The sequence below is a fragment of the Sus scrofa genome, chromosome 2 (assembly GCF_054392235.1).
Source record: "Sus scrofa isolate SSC_HxYL_T2T_F1_AM1 chromosome 2, Sscrofa_HxYL_maternal_Yorkshire_Landrace_v2.0, whole genome shotgun sequence".
Lineage (NCBI taxonomy): Eukaryota > Metazoa > Chordata > Mammalia > Artiodactyla > Suidae > Sus > Sus scrofa.
The window spans coordinates 52,878,355-52,899,510 of NC_139384.1; the positions used below are offsets into that span (position 1 = coordinate 52,878,355).

Below are 21,156 nucleotides of genomic sequence, written 5' to 3' on the forward strand. Positions count from 1 at the left end.
TAAGATGGGCAATTCAGTCAAGCTGGATACCTCATTCATCTCAGGTATGAGCTTGCTTTGCTTTCCTGCCACATAAAACCTTGCTCACTTTTCCTTCCACCCAGAAATCTTCTCCTCTGCCTTCTCCATTAGTCAAAATTATTCCCATCCCTTAAAGCCTAGGATAAGTGCTATCTTCCCCTAAATATAATAGCTGACACTTAATGAGCACTTTCTAAGGTCAGGCATTCTTCTCATTTGATCTTCACAAACACAGTAGGAGAGAGACACTATCATTAGCCTTATTTCACAGCTGAGGAAAACTGCAGCAAAAACTAATTAAGTAAATTGCCCAAGGTCACACAGCTAGTAGAATTATGGAGCCAAAATTCAAACCCAAGAAACCTGACTCCATACTCTTAATTAGGAAATTCCAAATTACAGCCCATGAGTCAAATCCAGCTCAGCAGCCAAATCTGGCTCTTAGCCTATTTTTATACACCATGCTGTAAGGATAATTCCTACATTTATTTATTTTGTCTTTTTAGGGCCACACCCACGGCATATGGAGGTCCCCAGGCTAGGGGTCGAATCGGAGCTGTAGCGGCTGGCCTACACCACAGCCATAGCAAGGCCAGATTTGAGCTGCATCTACAACCTATACCACAGCTCATGGCAACACCGGATCCTTAATACACTGAGCAAGGCCAGGGATCAAACCTGAGTCCTCATGGATAGGATCCAGATTCGTTTCTGCTGAGCCACAGTGGGAACTCTTTATTTTTTGATATGATTTTTATTTTTTTCGATTATAGTTGATTTACGGTGTTCTGTCAATTTCTACTATCTAGCAAGGTGACCCAGTCGTACATAGATAGATATTCTTTTTCTCACATTATCCTCTATTATGTTCCGTAACAAGTGACTAGATATAGTTCCCTGTGCTATACAGCAGGATAGTTTTTACATTTTTAAGTGGCTGGGTGATGGGAGGAGAATCAAAAGAACAATACTTCACAGTCCATGAAAATTATGCAAAATTCAAACTTCAACATCCATAAATAAAAATCCTATTAAAGTACAACAATATACTGTGGCCTATAGCTGCTTTCACTCTAGTAACAGCAGAGCTGAGTGTCTGTGTCTGCAACAGACACAATATGGCCCAGAAAGCCCACAAAGTCTCAAAAATTTACCGGCTGGCCCTTTACAGAAAAAGGTTAGGACCCTGCTTTTAACCACTACACTATATTGCCTCTCTTAAAAAGCCTTCCCTGATCCCTGACTTTTCCCCAAGCTGGAATAAAGCCTTCCCTTCTCGGTATCTGCATGGTATTTGCATCTCTTATAAGAGGTAGTTCATTTTGCTTTGAACGACACTTGACTTTTTTCTTTTTCTTGAGCAGACTGCAGATTCCTTGAGGGCAGGAAGTCATCTTTTTCACTTTGTATTCCTCTTGCCTCATTTACTCTTGCTAGTCAATAAATGCTTGCTAATTTGAAATAAAATGCTGCAGTGTGAACTTTTAAATGGATTTTCCTAACCTGGACATGAATCGCAGACCAGATTGCTTATTGGCAGGATCGGTAATAACAGGCACCCTCAATCACTGCTCACAGGTGCATAAATTGGTACAGTCTTTCTGAAGGGCAATGCTGCCTCGTTCATCTCTTACCTTGCAAGTGTGCATTTCTTAAGACAGAATTCCATTGCTAGAAATTTATCCTACAGAAATGAGCAGATCAGTATACAAAAATGTACACAATAATATCATAGGAGCTAAGTATATATTACCTGCCAGGAACTAAGCTAAATTCTTCATTTATTTTTTCCCCTCGTCACAATTTTATTTAATTATTATTTTTTTTAATTTCAGATTTCATATTGAGGCAACACTGGTTTATAATATTATATAAGTTTCGTGTATACAATATTGTATTTCTACTTCTGTATACACTAGAGTGTGTTCACCAAAAATTTAGATTCATCATCACCATACAGCTGACCTCTACCTATTTCCCCCTCCCCACCCCCACTTCCCATCTGGTAACCACTACTCTGTTCCCTGTAGCTACATGTTTTTGTTTGGCTTGTTCAGTTATTTTATTTGTTCCACATATGAATGAAATCATATGGTATTCATCTTTCTCTGACTTACTTCATTTACTAAGTCCTATAAATGCAGAGCCCCACAATCCTTAAACACTGTTATGAGCCCTATCTACTTTTTTTGGCCACACCCATGGTGTGTGAAAGTTCCCAGGCCTGGGATCGAACCATACCACTGCAGCAACCTGAGCCGCTGCAGGGACAACACCAGATCCTTAACCTATGGTGCCACAGGTGAACTCCAGGAGCGCTATTTTATGGAGGAGAAAATTAAAACTCAAGAGGTTAAATAATCTGTCCAAGGTTAGGGGATTACAGATCACTTTTTTAAGGGGAGGACAGCAGCTGATTAATCTGTATATTATAGTCTTTTCTAAACTTACTACTGTAATAAGCATGTATTAAATGTATCATTTTTTAGCACAGGAAGGGCACAGAAACTTTACACCTTTATTTTTTTTCCCTCCTTTGGAAGCTCAGGGAAAATAACCCAGAACAAAATAAGCAAATGTCCTTTTTGCATTTACTTTGGGAAGTATTTTTAAAAAGTCTTCATCCTAGATTTTGAAACAAGGGTAGTATTTCCTCTTGCAAAGCAGCTTTGGGGGCAGCATTTTGGATCCTATGTGTTTCCTATGTAGCTTGACTCAGCCAGCTCTTGTGGTTTTGCCAATATGTAAGTCGACAGAAAATTATGTTGTCTTTTATGCTGAATAAAGACTCCTTGAGCATGACTATGGATTCATCCATAATTATAGACATTTAGAAAGGAAGAGTCCCACCCTGTCTGCAATCTTGAGGGTTACTGGGTTATTGCATGACCCCAAATCACTAAGTTTTGGACTTTTTTGGATTTAAGCTATTTTCCCCTTGATCCCAAAACACTAGTACAGGATTTCCTTCCATAACTACAGTGAATTAACACAAATACTTCGAAGTGAGATCTACTGAATGCTAAGATGGCCATGATAAACTTCCCAAAGTCACATCTTACCTCTTCTGGCACAATCACTAGTGGATACTTGTCTTCAGATAAAAAGTTGAAAATAACCCATATTTTAAATGCATCATCTTCCGTAATGAGCAGGGGACTCTTCGTGAGGTTTTTTTTGACACAGAGGGTCCAACACATCCTATTGAATTCAATCTTGTCAAAATTGTCTTGGACCTAAAAAGGAGTGAGGAAAAATTCCAATGAACCAGTCCCGAATAAGCAGTATATAAACCAAGCAAAACAAAAAGACAAAGCCAACTACAGGCTTCCATTTAAATCAATCCGATCAACCAATAACCATTTCCTAAGTAGTTGCTTAGGAAATTCCACTTCCAAAGGCTTAATTAAGAATGTTATATTTAGGGGGAGTTCCCGTTGTGGCTCAGTGGTTAACGAATCTGACTAGGAACCATGAGGTTTCGGGTTCGATCCCCCGCCTTGCTCAGTGGGTTAAGGATCCGGTGTTGCCATGAGCTGTGGTGTAGGTTGCAGACGCAGCTCGGATCCCTTGTTGCTGTGGCTCTGGCGTAGGCCATCGGCTACAGCTCCAATTAGACCCCTAGCCTGGGAACCTCCATATGCCGAGGGAGCAGCCCTAAGAAAGACAAAAAAAAGACAAAAAGAAAAAAGAATGTTATATTTAGGAGTTCCCATCGTGGCTCAGCGGTAACAAACCCAACTAGCAACCATGAGGACACAGGTTTGATCCCTGGCCTTGCTCAGTGGGTTAAGGATCTGGCGTTGCCTTGAGCTGTGGTGTAGGTCTCAGATGTGGCTTGGATCCCATGTTGCTGTGGCAGTGACGTAGGTTAGCAGCTGCAGCTCCCATCTGACTCCTAGTCTGGGAACTTCCATGTGCTGCGGGTACAGTCTTAAAAAGCCAAAAAAAAAAAAAAAAAAAAAAAAAGAATGCTATATTTAGTCTAACACTGAAGCAACAGCTGCCCATATTACTCATCTGGCACATATTTACTGGCTTGTGAAATAGCTATTTTTTTCATGCATAAACATTATCTTCTAAAGAGATCACCAATTCTAGCACAGAGGAGTTGAGAATGTCAATTACTCAATATCAGCCACATGCAGATATCTCATCATTACCTATATGGTAAATAAGATACCACATATCTTCCCCAAGGAAGATACTTACTTTGGGGAAGAGCTGTTTAACTGAAATTCTAAAAAGACAGCTCTGCCACTCAGTCATTCAATCGTGCATACAACATTCCCTCAATATCAATTATGAGCCAAATAAATCTTGCTACAAATTAAGGCTATAAAGATGAAGAAGAACTGATCCCTACTCTTAGAACATTCAGAGTTCATTAGGAAAAATAGACGTGCAAATAGACAAATATTAATATAACAGTGTATAATTCAATAGTTTTCCACTCATTCAGCAGATAACATTTAGACAGTAATTATTATCTACCAGGGACAAAGCAAAGACACTTAATATACTGCTAGCCCACATCACCAAGGAATGTCAGGACAATTACAATATAGTGTGATAAGTATTATAATAGAGGCAAGCAGAGGATTCTGTGGGAACACTGAGGAGCTAACCAAATCTTAAGAATTTGGGGAGGATTTGCAGAAAAAGTGACATAATAGAGCAAAGTCCTAAAGGACCATAAAGAATCAAAACAGTTTGAGAATGGGGTAAAGAACCTTCCAGGTAGAACTGAATAAGAGAAAGCTCATAGGTGGAAGCTCATGGTTGGTTTGGAAGAACTGCAGAAAGATTAATGTGAATGGGGCACTTGGTACTGCAGGGCGGTATGACTCAAGGCTCTAAGTGCAAATAATCGAAACTCAAGGTCAACAGAATCTTGAGTTCCTTTAAACAGATAAGGAATTTATTGAAAGAGCAATGGGTGACCTCAAAGATCCAACACCAGGGCTGAAAAATCTAGACTCTGAAACTAAGCCATTATTACCAATCCAGGCTAGGAAGTTGGCACTGCCATTGAAACCACTCATGGGATCAGCGGGGGGGAGGCGCCACTGCCAATATAACACAATATAATACTGATGCCTCTGACCCAGTCCTTGATCCTCTGTATCCTCTGTGTCGTTCACTGGAGATTCAAAGTCCCACTGGCTAAGACTGGGTCACATTCCTATGCCCTAGTTGCCAGGGAGCAGGGAGAATGGGTATCTAAACTTTTCAATATCTGAGATGTGAGACAGGTCCTGTCCTCTAACAAGACACTGTGGAATTTCCCAAACACAAGAAAAGAGTTTGGATCCTGGACAGACCCAAAAAATGACAAACGTCCACTGCATGGGGCACAGTGACAAACTGGGTTAGAGAAGTAGGTGAAGACCAGATCATGAAGAGCTTTATAATTCATATTCAGGAGTTAGGATTTATCTCTACTGAAAGAGTAGAAGGGAGAAACATACACAACCTACACTTTAACAGCCATATTGAGAGTTTCCATTGTGGTGCAGTGGAATCAAATCTGACCAGGAACCATGAGGCTGCAGGTTCAATACCTGGCCTTGCTTAGTGGGTAAAGGATCTGGTGTTGCCTCGAGGTGTGGTGTAGGTCACAGAAGTGACTCGGATCTGACATTGCTGCGGCTGTGGCGTACGTCGGCAGCTGTAGCTCCGATTCAACTCCTAGCCTAGGAACCTCTATATGCTGCAGGCGCGACTCTAAAAAGCAAAAAAAATTAAAAATAAAAAACAAAAGCGACATTGAGGATAATACGGAAAATGTACAGGAGGAGGCAGAGGGGGCGACAGGTCAACATGAGCAAAGCAGTTTCTTTTGAGAGAGAGATGAATAAGGTGTGTGTGTACTATAAGGAAATCACTAGTTGGCTGCAAGAAGTAGTTTCTCTCATTCTCTAGGTAGAATTGGTGGTTGGCAAGCCAGTTCCCTTGGAGAGGAAGCTATCCTTTGTGCTCTGCCTTCAGCACCTGTCTCAGCCTGACACCATTTCCCACGCCACCTTCATACACAAATGACCCCACGAAGATAAAGTAATGGCTGCTGCTGCTTTTCTTTTTTCTTTTCTCTTCATTTCCTTTTTTAAAATTAAAAAAAAATTTTAATTAAAAGATTTAAAAAAATTTTTTAAATTATTTTGCTTTTTAGGGCTGCACCCACGGCACATCAAAGTTCCCAGGCTAGAAGTCGCATCAGAGCTACAGCTGCCAGCCTACACCACAGCCACAGCCACAGCCACACAAGATCCGAGCTGCGTCTGTGACCTACACCACAACTCACCTCAACACTGGATCCTTAACCCACTGAGCAAGGGCAGGGATCAAACCTACAACCTCATGGTTACTAGTCGAATTCTTTTCCACTGCGCCATAACGGGATCTCCTACAGGACTAGTTTCAAAAGCCACCATCTTCAACTCTATCCACCCACACTCCTAAGATGCATTAAGTGGAGGACAGGCTACTCTGGGGAAATGACATGTGCACAAAAGCATACAGCCAGAAAGACAAAGACAAATACCATATGATATCACTTATAACTGGAATCTAATATCCAGCACAAATGAACATCTCCTCAGAAAAGAAAATCATGGACTTGGAGAAGAGACTTGTGGTTGCCTGATGGGAGGGGGAGGGAGTGGGAGGGATCGGGAGCTTGGGCTTATCAGACACAACCTAGAATAGATTTATAAGGAGATCCTGCTGAATAGCATTGAGAACTATGTCTAGATACTTATGTCGCAACAGAAGAAAGGGTGGGGGAAAAAACTGTAACTGCAATGTATACATGTAAGGATGACCTGACCCCCTTGCTGTACAGTGGGAAAATAATAAAAAAAAAAAAAAAAAAAAAAAAAAAAGCATACAGCCTTGTCCTGAGGAAGAAGTGATTCTATGTGGATTATGGGTAAATTTTAGAGTTCCTGAGGGGGAGTGGCTGGCTTTATGTCTAGAAAAGCAAACAGATGAAATCACAAAGAGTTTTATAATTTAAAAAAAATGGCCTGGAGGGTACTTACTTGAGCATCACATATACTAAAACTGGAACCATACAGAGAAAATTAGCATGGCCCCTGGGCAAGGATGACATTAATATTTGTGAAGCATTCCATATTTAAAAAAAAAAAAGGAGTTCCCTTTGTGGCTCGGCAGAAACGAATCTGACTAGCGTCCATGAGGACACAGGTTTGACCTCTGGCCGTGCTCAGTGGGTTAAGGATCCGGTGTTGCCATGACCTGTGGTGTAGGTCGCAGATGAGGCTCAGATCCCTCATAGCTGTGGCTGTGGTGTAGGCCAGCAGCTATAGCTTCAACTCCCTAGCCTGGGAACTTCCATATGCCTCAGGTGCAGCCCTAAAAAGACAATCAATCAATCAGTATAAAAAATAAAAGAAATATAGCCTGTAGGAAACCCTCAATTTTATTTTATTAAGAATTTATTTTTTGGAGTTCCCGTTGTGGCACAGTGGTTAACGAATCCGACTAGGAACCATGAGGTTGCGGGTTCAATCCCCAGCCTCATTCAGTGATCCGGCGTTGCTGTGAGCTTTGGTGTAGGTTGCAGATGCGGCTCGGATCCTGCATTGCTATGGCTCTGGTATAGGCTGGTGGCTATAGCTCTGACTGGACCCCTAACCTAGGAACCTCCATATGCTGCAGGAGCGGCCCTAGAAAAGGGCAAAAAGAAAAAAAAAAAAATAGAATTTATTTTTTAAAATTACTTAATGAATTTTATTACATTTATAAGTGTATAACAATCATCACAACCCAATTTTATAGCATTTCCATCCCAAACCCTCAGTGCATTCTCCCCCCCCACAACCTGTCTCATTTAGAAACTACAGGTTTTTCAAGGTCTGTGAGTCAGTATCTGTTCTGCAAAGAAATTCATTGTGTCCTTATTTTAGATTCCACATGTAAGTGATAGCATTTGAAGTCAGTCTCATTGTCTGACTGACTTCACTTAGCATGATAGTTTCTAGGTCCATCCATGTTGCTGCAAATGCCATTATTTCTTTCCTTTTAATGGCTGAGTAATATTCCATTGTGTATATGTACCACATCTTCTTGATCGACTCTCTGTTGATGGACATTTAGGTTGTTTCTATGTCTTGGCTATTGCATGTAGTGCTGCAATGCTCAATTTTAGAACAAAGAACAAACAGATCATCTGCAGCCCAGATTAGTACTTTGAAGAAAAGATGGCATTTGAAGCAGACCTTGAAGTATATTGAAGAATACAGGGACAACTATTCCGAAGGATAGGAAAGGAAATGGCATGAGCCAAAGCACAGGAAGAGCAGCATACCAACCACGTTTGGGGAACAGCCACTGGAGGAAGAGGACAAAAAAACAAGGAAGAAAGAAAGCTCAGGTGTTCAGTTATGTGAATCTTCAAGCTGTAGTTCTGCTAAGACACAGAGATGGAGGCGTCCAGAGATCATCTGTAACCTAAGAGGAGAGGCAGATTTGTGAATCAGCTAAATGACTGAAGCCACGATGGTCAATGAGATCACCAAGAGAAAACATAAAATGAGAAAAGAAATGGAATCAAAAACAGAACCTCAAGGGATCGGCATACTTACAAAGAGAGAAGGAGGAAGAGGAATTATGAAGACTGGAAAAAACAGTCAGAGTGGTAGGAAAACCACAAAGCCTGAAAACTGAGTGAGGAAACAGTAAGGGGAAGGTTTGATCAACCCAGTAGTGTCCACTTATCCATGAGTGGTAAGTTCCAAGACCCCCAGTGGACGCCTGAAATCGCAGGTAATTACGAACCCTATACATCCATGTTTTTTCCTGTACATACACATCTAGGATAAAGTTTAATTTATAAATTAGGCCCAGTAAGAGATGAGGGCAATAATCAATAATGAAACAGAACAATTATAAACAATGTAATAAAATTTATGTGCATGTGGTCTCTCTCTCATTATACAAGTTTAATGCCTCTTCCATCCTTAAGCACTTATCCATGTGGCCATAACTTCTGCAGTCTCAAGTGCAACAGCAAAACCAGCAGAATTTCCTTTTCCTTCTTCACAACTTTATGGATAGAAGAATCATTCTTACTATAGACATTAGCAATCTCAGCATACAATGTTTTTTCTTTCCTTATGAAGTGGAGGAGTTTGACCTTTTCACTTAAAGGAAGCACTTTACAGCTTCTCCTTGGTCTATCCAAATTGATGGCATCACTACTCTTGGGCTTTAGGTCCATTTTTAGGTAAAATAAGAGTTACTTGAACACAAGGACTGCAATCCCATGACAGTCAATCTGATAATCCAAGTGGCTGATAATTAAGTGACTAATGGGTGGGATACACTGAACAAAGGGACAATTCATGTCCTAGGCCTGACGAAACAGAAAGGCACAAGGTTTCCTCACACTACTCAGAATACACAATTAAAAGTTTTATGAATTCTTTATTTCTGGAATTTTCTATTTAATATTTTTAGACCACGGTTGACCACAGGTAACTGAACCCATGGAAAGAGAAACTACGAATAAGGAAGGGTTAATGAAGTGCCAAGTGCTACAGAGACATTAAGAAAATCTTTTAAACGTTTTAAGGGAGTTCCCAGGTGGCACAGTGGGTTAAGGATCCAGCATTGTCACTGCTATAGCTTAGATTTGTTCCCTAGCTCCAGAACTTCCACATGCTATAGGCACAGCCAAAAAAAAAAAAAAAAAGAAAAAAAAGAAAAAAGAAAAGAAAAGAAAAGGAAAAGACTGTTGGTGTTGTAATTCAGTGGTCATTAGTTAGTTACCTTCAAGACAGCCAAGAGGTCTGGGTATAAGTCAGACTGCAATGGGATCCGAACTGCAAATTCTCCATAAGCTAGTTTTCCCAAGAAATAGGTAGTGGCTTTTTGATCTAAGTTTTGTCTTACTTGATTTTAATAAGTTGTCTATTCCGCTTGTTCTCCAAATTCTAATCTTCTATTCCTTAGTTTAATCATACTCAAAGGTAAAAGCATATTAAATGATGACATTTATACCTTTTAAAAAAAGTACAGGAGTTCCCGTCGTGGTGCAGGGGAAATGAAGCTGACTGATATCCATGAGGATGTGGGTTCGTTCCCCGGCTTTACTCAGTGGGTCAGGGATCCAGAGCTGCCATGAGCTGTGGTGTAGGTCACAGACGAGGATTGGATCCTGATTTGCTGTGGCTGTGGCATAGGCTGGCAGCTATAGCTCCAATTCAACCCCTAGCTTGGGAACATCCATATGCCACAGGTGCAGCCCTAAAAAGCAAAACAAAAACAAACAAAAAAAAACAAAAAACAAAACAAAAAACAAACAAAAAACCAAAATCAGATCATATATGAAAAGTCCACAACTAACACAACTAATATTATACTCAACAGAGGGAAACTGAAAGCTTTTCTTCCAAGACCAGGAATAATACAAGGATGCTCACTCTCACCATTTCTATTTAATATGGCTCTGAAAGTCCTAGCCAGAATAACTAGGCAAGAAAAAGAAATAAAGTCATCCAAATTGGAAAGAAAGAAAGAAGTAAAATTAACTGCAGATAAAATATTCTTTCTTATGTAGAAAACTCTAGAGATTCCACCAAAAAACCACCCCCCCCAAAAAAAACCTATTACAACTAATAAATTCAGAAAACCTGCAGGATACAAAGTCAATACTCAAAAACCAGTGTTTCTATATGCTAACAATGACATTCTGAAAAGAATATTAAGAAAATAATCCCATTTGCAATAGCATCAAAAAGAATAAAATAGTAAGTTCCCTGGTGGCCTAGTGGTTAGGATTCATCACTTTCACTGCTACGGCCCAGATTCAATCCATGGTCTGGGAACTGAGATCCCACATTAAGCCACTGTACACCACGGACAAAATAAATAAATAAATAAATTTTTAAAAAGAATAAAATACTCAGGAATAAACTTAACCAAGGAGGCAAGACTCATTCATTAAAAACTACAAACCATTACTCAAAGAAATTAAAGACAACACAAATAAATGGAAAGACATCCTATGTTCACAGAGTGGAAGGCTTAATATTATTAAAATGTTCATACTACACAAAGCAATTTACAGATTCAGTGGAACCCCTGTCAAAATCCCAATGACATTTTTTTCTGCAGAAACAAAACAGCTCATCCTAAAATTCACATGGAATTTCAAAGATCCATAATAGTCAAAATAATCTTGAGAAGTATGAGGTTGGGGGTCTCATACTTCTTGATTTCAAAACTTATTACAAAGATACAGTAATCAAAACAGTATGTCACTGGACTAGAGAAAGACATATAGGCCAATAAAACAGAATAAAGAGCAGAGAAATAAACCCTCATGTATACAGTTAAATGATCTTTAAGAAGGGTGCCAAGACCACGCAATGATAAAAGGAGAGTCTCTTCAACAAATTGTGTTGGGAATCCTGAGTATCTACATGCAACAGAATGAAGATGGACCCTTATCTTATACCATATACAAAAATTAAGTCAAAATGGAATAAAGATCTAAATGTATGACCTGAAAGCATAAAACTCCTAGAAAAAAATATGGGGGGGAATCCATGACATTAGAATGGACAATGACTTCTTAGATATGATACTAAAAGCATAAGCAACAGAAGCAAAAATAAACAAAACTACATCAAACCTAAAAACTTCTGCACATGAAGGAATAAAAATCAACAGAGTTAGACAGTGGTAAACCAGTCCTTCTCATCACAGAACTCACACTCCTGGGGGATAAGATATGAAACAATACCGCAGTAACACAATCACCTATACGATGAAAATTGTGGTAAGAAGGCAAAGTGCGAAAGGTTGTAAGCATACGTTACAGGAAAGCTGGTTAGGTCTGGAATGGGTGGGGTGCTATGTGGAGAAACCTCCCTGAGAAGTGACAATCAAAACGAGACCTAAAGGATGAACAGGAATTAGCTGCATGTTAAAGGTGGGGGAAACTTAACAGCAGAGGAAGAGCATGTCTGAAGGCTGTGCAGCAGGAAGAGTCTTGGTTATCTGAGGAAGGCCAAGGTAGTCTCACTGAATTAAACAAGAAGGTGAGAGGAAGAAGAAGGTAGAGGTTGCAAAAGCCAAATTGAATATGGCCTTCTGTGCCCTGATAACAAGGGGAGAGGAAGAAGAGGAGGCTAGAGAGGTTGCAGAGGCCAAAGTGAACAGGGGCTTCTGTGCCCTGATAAGGATGCTGGACTTACTTAAAAACAATAGCAAGCCATTGAAGGGTGCAAATTCAACATTTAATGCTACCTCAATTAAAATAAATCTGTAAAGTGAAATGGTCTCCAGGTCCATTCTAACTATAAAAGGTCTAGAAATCCATGATTCCATTCAGCACCTCATCTACAATTACAAACAGTGCTCCGACTTAAAATTCCAGTTTATTTCACACCTATTAAGTCAACAGTCTCATATCTATTAATAATGGCTGCTAGTAGTTTCAAGGTATCCAGAAGGAAGTTAATTTCCTAGAAAGAAATGCGTCAAGTTGTTTTTATTTTTAACATATAATTACTTGACCTCAAAATCATACATATGAAGAGTAAGATATCACCTCAACTTCGACTCAAAGTACTAAAAGTATTTACAAAACTAAATTCATTTGTGTCTCTAAAACTAGACATTTCAAGACACAGAGATAATTCTCAGAAGACAGGGAAATTGGCCAATTTGATGCTTTAGAAATTGATTACAGATTTTTTCCCTCAGAAATTATGAATTAATTCTACTTCAAATCATCTATGCTAACAAGAGAATCGGAGTTAGATAAAAATTTACCTAACATACCTGCTATTATTTATAAGAGTGGGGAAAAAATTAAAAGTCCACCAAAAAGGGAATGGTTATAAAGTCATGGTACAAAGCTATTATACAGTCACTGAATACCACTTAGTAGCTGGGTGACCTTAAGCAAGCAAATTAACCCATGATCCATCTCTTCATCTTTAAAATGGTGGTAATGATAATATTTAACTTACAGAGTTGACATAAAGTAGTAAACCAATCTTGCCTCCCAAGGATTTTACTGCACTTGATTGTGATATATTATCATTTTACATATTGTTAGATTCACTGACCTAATAGTTGTTGTGTATTTTTAAACCTATGTTCATGAGGAATATTGTTCTGTACTTTTTGGTAATGGCTCATCTCATATTTTCATATCAGGGTTATGCTGGCCTTATGAAACAAATCTGCAATTGTTCACTTTTCCTCGTTTTCTGATGGAGTTTGTGTAAGATAGGTGTCATTTCTTCCTTAAATGACTTAGAGTATTCACCAGTGAAACCATCTGGACTTGGAGTTTTCTTTGCATGAATGTTTTGATAATTAATTTATTTAATAGACATAGGGTTATGCAGGTTTTATATTCTGTCCTGTGTCAACTCTGGTAAATTCTATTTCTCAAGTAATTTGTCTATCTCATTTAAGTTCTCAAACTGTTGGCATAAATTTGTCCACAGCATTCTCTTACTATCCTTTTAATATCTGTTAGACCTTTAGGGATGAGCCCACTTTCACTCTTGACACTAGTAACTTGTTTACTTTCCCTTTTTTCTTAATTAGCCAAAATAGAGGTTAATCAATTTTACTGATATTTTAAAATAAATAACTTTTGACTTGGCAACAACGACAAAAAGACTTAATTAGAACACTTGTTTAAAACATTTGGCATAGCACCTGATATACAATAGACTCTAAACAAATGTTAGCATCCTTATAAAGTTTTTTGTAATTGAATGACATGAAACAGGCAATATTATTATCAAGTGTTCAACATGATCCCAACTTAAAAAAATATATATATACAAATGTATTTTTAAAAATAAAAACTCAGGGAGTTGCCTAGTGGTCTAGTTGCCTAGGATTTGGCTCTTTCACCTCTGAGGCCAGAGTCCAGTCCATGGTCTGGGAACTGAAATTCCACATCAAGCCACTGTATAACCTTGGACCCCCTCTCCCTCCCCCCAAAAAAACCAACCCTCAAAGCAAACATATCAAAATGTGAACAGTGACTGCATCTCCTACGGTACAGTTATAGGTGATACAAATTTTCTTAATAAGGTTCTTTTTTCCTTAATTTCAACAACATCCTTTATTACCTTTATGATTAAAAAAAAAAAAAAGGATCTTTGTTTTTGTTTTTGTGGGGCTGTGCCCTTGGCATATTGAGGTTCCCAGGCTAGGGGTCCAACTGGCGCTATAGCCACCAACCTATGCCACAGCCACAGCAACAGCAACTAGGGGATCTGAGCTGCGTCTGCAACCTACACCACAGCTCATGGCAATGCTGGATCCTTAACCCACTGAGAGGCCAGGGATCGAATCCACGTCCTTCTGCATTCGTTAACCACTGAGGCATGACTCGAACTCCAAAAAATAGGATCTTTAAAAATAGTATTTTACATTAATCATCAGGGAGATACAAATCAAAACACACTAAGATACATACTTCACACCCATGGGAATGGCTATAATAAAAAGAATGTTTGTGAGGATATGAAGAAATTAGAACCCTTATCCACTGCTGATAGAAAACTAAAATGCACAGCTGTTTTGGAAAATAGTTTGGCAGTTCTTCAAAAGGTTAAACAAAGAGTTGGCACATGACCCAACAATTCCACTCCTAGGTATATAGCGGAGAATTGAAAATATACATCCATACAAAAATTTGAACATGCATGCTCACAGCAATAAATTCATAATAATCAAAAAGTAGAAAAACGCAAATGTCTATCACCTAATAAATATGCAAACAAAATGTGGTATAACTACAATGGTATATTATTCAGCCATAAAAAGAAATGAAGTACCATTATGTGCTACAGACATGAATGAACCTTGAAAACATGATGCTAAGTGAAAGAAGACATATATATGTATATATATGTATGATATATATATATTTTGTCCTTTGTCTTTTCAGGGCCGCACCCACAGCATATGGAGGTTTCCCGGCTAGGGCCTGAACTGAAGCCACAGCTGCCAGCCTATGCCACAGCCACAGCAGGTCTGAGCCACGTCTGTGACCTACATCACAGCTTAGGGCAACACCAAATCCTCAACCCACTGAGCAAGGCCAGGGAGTGAACCCAAGTCCTCATGGATACTAGTCGGGTTCATTAACCACTGAGCCACAAAGGGAACGCCAAGACAGATCATATATTATGATTGCAGTCATAGTGTATGAGTCCAGAATAGGCAAATCCATAGAGGCAGAAAGCAGATTAATAGTTGCCTAGGGCCGTGGGGGAGGAAAGAGTAAGTGCTGGTAGGTACGGTTTTTTTGAGGGACAGTAATGAAAATATTCTGAAATTGATTGTAGTGATGGTTGCACAAAAACACGACTATACTAAAAATCACCAAATTGATTTTTGGCGATTGTACACCAAATTGTACACCTTTGTTTTCTTTTTTGGACTCACCCGCAGCATATGGAAGTTCTTGGGCCAGGGATCGAACCTAAGCCACCACTGCGACTTATGCCACTTTAACACACTGCCACTTTAACACACTGTGCCAAAGCAGGAACTGCAAATCTTCTCTGTTTTGTCTAGCTTTTCCAAATTGTACACTTTAAATAGCTAAATTGTATGGTATATGAATTATATCTATTATATCTAATTATATCTAAAGAAAGCTACTATTTTTTAAAACAATAGTTCTTTAAACTACATCGCTCTTAGAGTTACAGTGCTGGCCAAAGTGTTAAATGGTGTTAAGGTCATCCACAGTGCCCAGCATGGAACCTCTCTAATCACTCAGAAGTTTTTAGTTCCGTATAACTTCACAAATATGATGACAATGTTGAATCCAATCCGGCCACTGTATCAAATTAATAATTTTCAAGCAACAGGGAAAGAAAAAATAACATAGACTAAAGGACAATAATAGAGAACCAGGCAAAAGCATTGGTTTGGGGTGTTTAAGAGCAGTACCACTTTCTATTAAACAATACTTGTCAGGCATACATTTGACAATATTTTTAGTGCTGAAGATATACTCATTCCACAAACAGAAAATCTGAAAACTCATTTTATGGAAGAACTATAACTAACACAGGAACGGCAAGCATCTGATAAGAAAGTATAAATGCCCAGCCTAGGAAAACAGAATGCAGAAACTGCTAGACTCTAGAAAAGAGACATTATACTGAAAAAAAAAAAGTTTCTGTGCTTTTCTTTTGAGTGTGTATATGTATGTTCCCCCCCATCAACAAAAAAAAAAAAGAAAAAAAAAAGATTATGTTAGAAAGCAGTGGATTCCCCAATTAGGACTTGGTACTGCCAACAGATTTTTGGTTTTTAATCACATAGCTCAGGCCAACCTTTAATGTGTAGAATCAGGGAAAAGAACTGACAGTGCTTTGGACCAAAAAAGCCTACTAGGCTATTAAATCTCCTGAAAGACTAAGACTGCCTCATAAACATGCAAAAGCATAACACGTTTTTTATGTAGCCTATTTGGGCTCAACAGCAAAAAGGTAACAATATACCACTTTCCTCAATTATTCATTCTCAGATAATCCAGGCATAGTGGGGTTTTTTTGCTCAAAAGGAGGTGGGAAAAGCTAACGAAAAAATTCTTCATAGATATTTACAGAATTCCATTCTTTACTAAAGAAGGAATTTAACAGACAAGCAACAAAAAAAGTTAACAATCAGCGGTCAAAATATTTGATACAAAAACTGACATGTTTATCATCTGACATCTCAGGAAAGCCAAAAACAATTCTGTCAATGTGAAGAACAAGAGGAATTATTCTCTGTGAAGAAGCAAATATAGAAACCAAAAGGGAAAATTTACTTTTTGCAAAGCAAGTTTCACTATAATTTTGCTCTTAGTCTCAACCCCTTCAAAGTAATTCTCCTAGGCAAAGGCAGATAACCTTTCAAATAACCTGGGGAAAAAATGACTAAAATAAACACTAAGGAATACCAAGTACTAATTAAGAGGAAAAAAAAAATCATCTTAAAACACTGGAAGTGAGTTCCCGTTGTGGTGCAGCGGAAACAAATCCGACTAGGAACCATGAGGTTGTGGGTTTGATCCCTGGCTTTGCTCAGTGGGTTAAGGATCTGGCGTTGCCGTGAGCTGTGGTTCAGGTCACAGACTCGGCTTGGATCTGGCGTGGCTGTGGCTGTGGCTGTGGCTGTGGCTCAGGCTAGCAGGTACAGCTCCGATTAGACCCCTAGCCTGGGAACCTCCATATGCCACGAGTGTAGCCCTCAAAAGACAAAAAGGGCAACAAACAAACAAATAAAAAACACTGGAGGAAAAAACTTAGAGAACCAGACAGAAACTCAGATAGTTTGAGATGATCAGAACGGCTCTTAAACCACTCCACCCCTGCCGACACATCCAGGAAAAAAATATTAATTCTGGAAGGGAGTAACTAATCCCTCAATAGTACATAGAGTTAAATGAACACTAGGCTAGAAGTTAAATGGCTCAGGTTCAAAATCTATCTGCCCCTTATTAGCTAGGTAACCTTATGCTCTATTTCCTCCTGAGTTAAATGGGGATAAGAACTCCAGTTACGCATCATAGAATTACCATGAGGCTCAAATGAAACACTGTATATATGAAAGCACCTCTTGTAAGTGTTTGATCATTATTTCATATTTTCTTTGCATAACTGATGACAATCACTAAGTTTTATGCTAACATTCTTCAGTTACTCTTGGCATTTTTTTCAACCAAGTTTCAAAACAAGGCAGTAATCTTTGCTCATTTTAAACCCACACCATGGAAACCTTGGCTGCTTTATTTGGATTGAAGGTCTGGCAAAATTCCACTCCAGGTGGCTAAGCAATAATAAACAAGGGCTCACTGTTTGAGCACATCCTTACTCACTGTGTGAATAAGTTTTTCTCCAAATTTAGTGACTAATTTTGGATTTGTTAAATATTGCTATATTTCCCCCCAGTTACAGAACTTTTAAATACCTAAATACTGAAACAAAAGATACTCTAAAACTTTAAAATTCAAGATGTTTAAAGAAAGTGACATCAAGGAGAACAAAATGTGGTATCAGGGTACAGCACTGTGAGATATTAAACCATGTTTCTCTGTTCACCAGCCAATACAAATTCTAGCACTGAAAAACAAGCAATTTCTAGACTTCTGAGAAGTTCCCGGGATGTTCCATATATTTTAATAGCAGATATAACTCTACTTATTGTCCTTAAATTTCTTTTTTTTTTTTTCTTTTGAGGGCGCACCCGAGGCACATGGAAGTTCTTGGGCCAGGGGCTGAGTGGAGCTGCAGCTAAGGCCCACGCCACAGCCACAGCAACACCAGATCAGAGCCGTATCCATGACCTACACCGCAGCTCACAGCAACACTGTATCCTTAACCCACTTGGCCAGGGACCAAACCCAGGTCCTCACGCAGACCATGTTGGGTCCCTAAACTGCTGAGCCTAATGGGGACATCAATTTTTAAGATTAAATACATGCAAACAGTAGCTCATCAAATAGTTGCTGAATATAAGACATATTTACTGAGTGAACTGATTTTGGTTTTGATTTTAGTTTAAATAAACTGAAGTTTTTTTTAAAAAAAGTAAAAATACAATGAGGTCATAGTATATGTTTTAAATATGTTTTTATATTTTAAAAAGTAGGGAAGACAACAAGTTTTTGTTTTTATTTATTTAAAGTCCATGATGCCAGTGTGCTAATACATACCTTAAAGGGAAAAAATTAGGGAAGTAGATGTTATTTATCCTAAAGACAGAGAGAAAAGGAGTCCCTGGGTTTGACACTCCATTGTAGACTGTCTTGTTTCTAGGTCATAAGGCCTAAATTTGATTAAAATAGGTATTGAGAGAAAAAAAAAATGGGGATATACCTACTTTTGACCCCTTCTGTGGGATCTTGGCATACATCATGCATTAACCACTTGTCTTAAGGGTTGTTAATAGAGTTTAAATGTTCTCACCACTATGATTGTATTCAAAACTTCTAGGCTTCTATTTAAATTAATGGAGAAATATCAGATGGTATACTCAAGAATTCTGAAGCTGTTATAACTAATCATGTTTAAAAGAATTTCTTTAAGATAAAGACAAATACTATACGTTCTCAGTTACATGTAGAATGTATAAAAAAATGAAAGAAATGTGAGAGTAGAATGGTGGTGGTTGTCAGGGGCTGATGAGTAGGGGAAATGGGGAGATGCTGGTCAAAGGGTACAAGTTCTAGCTTTTTTTTTTTTTTTTTGCTTTTTAGGCCACACCCACAGCATATGGAAGTTCCCAGGCTAGGGGTCAAATGGGAGCTACAGCTGCCGGCCTATACCACAGCCAGAGCAATATGGGGTCTGACCTGCATCTGCGACCCACACCACAGCTCACGGCAATGCCAGATCCATACTCCACTGAGCAAAGCCAGGGATCAAACCCGCATCCTCACGGTTCCTAGTTGGATTTATTTCCACTACACCCCAACAGGAACTCCAAGTTCCAGCTTTAAGATGAGTAAGTTTTGGAGTTCCTGTTGTGGCAAAGTGGAAACAAATCCAACTAGGAACCATGAGGTTGCAGGTTTGATCCCTGGGCTTACTCAGTGGGTTAAGGATCTAGGGCGTTGCCATGAGATGTGGTGTAGGTCGCAGACGTGGCTCAGATCTGGCATTGCCATGGCTGTGGTGTAGGCTGGCAATTATAGCTCAGACTCAACTCCTAGCCTGAGAACCTCCATATGCCACGGATGTGGCTCTAAAAAGACAAAAGACAAAACAAAAAAGATGAGAAAATTTTAGGGATCTAGTGCATAGCATTGTTACGATAGTTAACAATATTGTATTACATACTTGAACGTTGTAAGAGAGTAGATCTTAAAAGTTATCACCAGTGGAGAAAAAAGTGATTAATGGGAGGCAATTTAACACAACTAACTTTAATGTGATAATCACTTCAGAATACATACATGTATCAAATCATCACATTGTATATCTTACACTTGCATACATACATTAAGTGTCAATAATATCTCAATAAAGCTGGGGAACACTTTGCTAAATAAAAAGAATTTCTTCACAAACATAATAAAGATGTATTTACTTATAATGCAACCACAGAACACAAATGAGCTACCTAACAATAAACAGCAGCCCAAAGAAGCTCCAAAAAATAGTACAGCATCATGAAACTTTGAAATCTCACACATCAGTATTTTTATAATTTAAGGTTTTTTTTTTTACCATGATACAATTCATATACTATAAAGTTCACCCTTAAAGTGTACAATTTAGCAGTTTTTAGTACATTCACAAGATTTTGCAACCATAGTCACTAACGCTAAAACATTTTCATCACCCCTAAAAGAAATCCCAAAGCCATGAGTCATCACTCACCATTCCCACTTTCTCTCAGCCTCTGAAAACTACTAATCTATTTTGTATTTCTATGTGTTTGCCTATTATGAACATGTCACATAAAATGGATCACACAGTATGTGGCTTTTGTGAGTTTGATTAAGCCTTACATTTCATTATGGTGTGGTTTCTCCCTCTGCAGTCTATTCTAATTAAAGCATGACCAAGGCAATCTCTGCAGAGGAAATACTTAAAAATATATGTTATACATATGTATGTGTATATATATATATATATATATATATATATATATATACGCATGACATACATACATACAAAACACACACACACAGACACAAATAAAGAATAAAAAAATGGGAGTTCCCGTCGTGGCGCAGTGGTTAACGAATCCGACTAGGAACCATGAGGTTGCGGGTTCAGTCCCTGCCCTTGCTCAGTGGGTTAACAATCCGGCGTTGCCGTGAGCTGTGGTGTAGGTTGCAGATGCGGCTCGGATCCCGAGATGCTGTGGCTCTGGTTAGGCCGGTGGCTACAGCTCCGATTAGACCCCTAGCCTGGGAACCTCCATATGCCGTGGAAGCGGCCCAAGAAATGGCAAAAAGACAAAACAAACAAACAAACAAACAAAAAAAAAAAAGAATAAAAAAATGTACTGTGAGGCTGATATGGAATAAAAGACCAAGAATACTATCTAAGGGAACACACTGTAATTTTGACAATCTTTGCTGCAAATTTTCTGAAAAATATAATGTGATTTTTA

The 21,156-nt window shown here is 38.7% G+C and overlaps 1 protein-coding gene and 1 non-coding gene across 3 annotated transcripts in view; one reads left to right on the forward strand and one right to left on the reverse strand.

Moving 5' to 3' along the window:
- SWAP70 (switching B cell complex subunit SWAP70) overlaps nucleotides 1–21,156 on the reverse strand; it is an 83,134-nt gene that overhangs the window by 35,594 nt on the left and 26,384 nt on the right. For both annotated transcript variants that reach the window (XR_014837301.1, XM_003122981.7), the window contains exon 3: nucleotides 3,084–3,257. Coding sequence is in view for 1 of the 2 variants with exons in the window: in XM_003122981.7 (XP_003123029.2) it covers nucleotides 3,084–3,257 (174 nt within the window). In the remaining variant the exon portion in view is untranslated. The remainder of the gene's footprint in view (nucleotides 1–3,083; nucleotides 3,258–21,156) is intronic.
- Nucleotides 7,057–7,163, forward strand: LOC146405387 (U6 spliceosomal RNA). Its single transcript, XR_014839275.1, has one exon. It is a non-coding gene; the product is annotated as a U6 spliceosomal RNA (small nuclear RNA).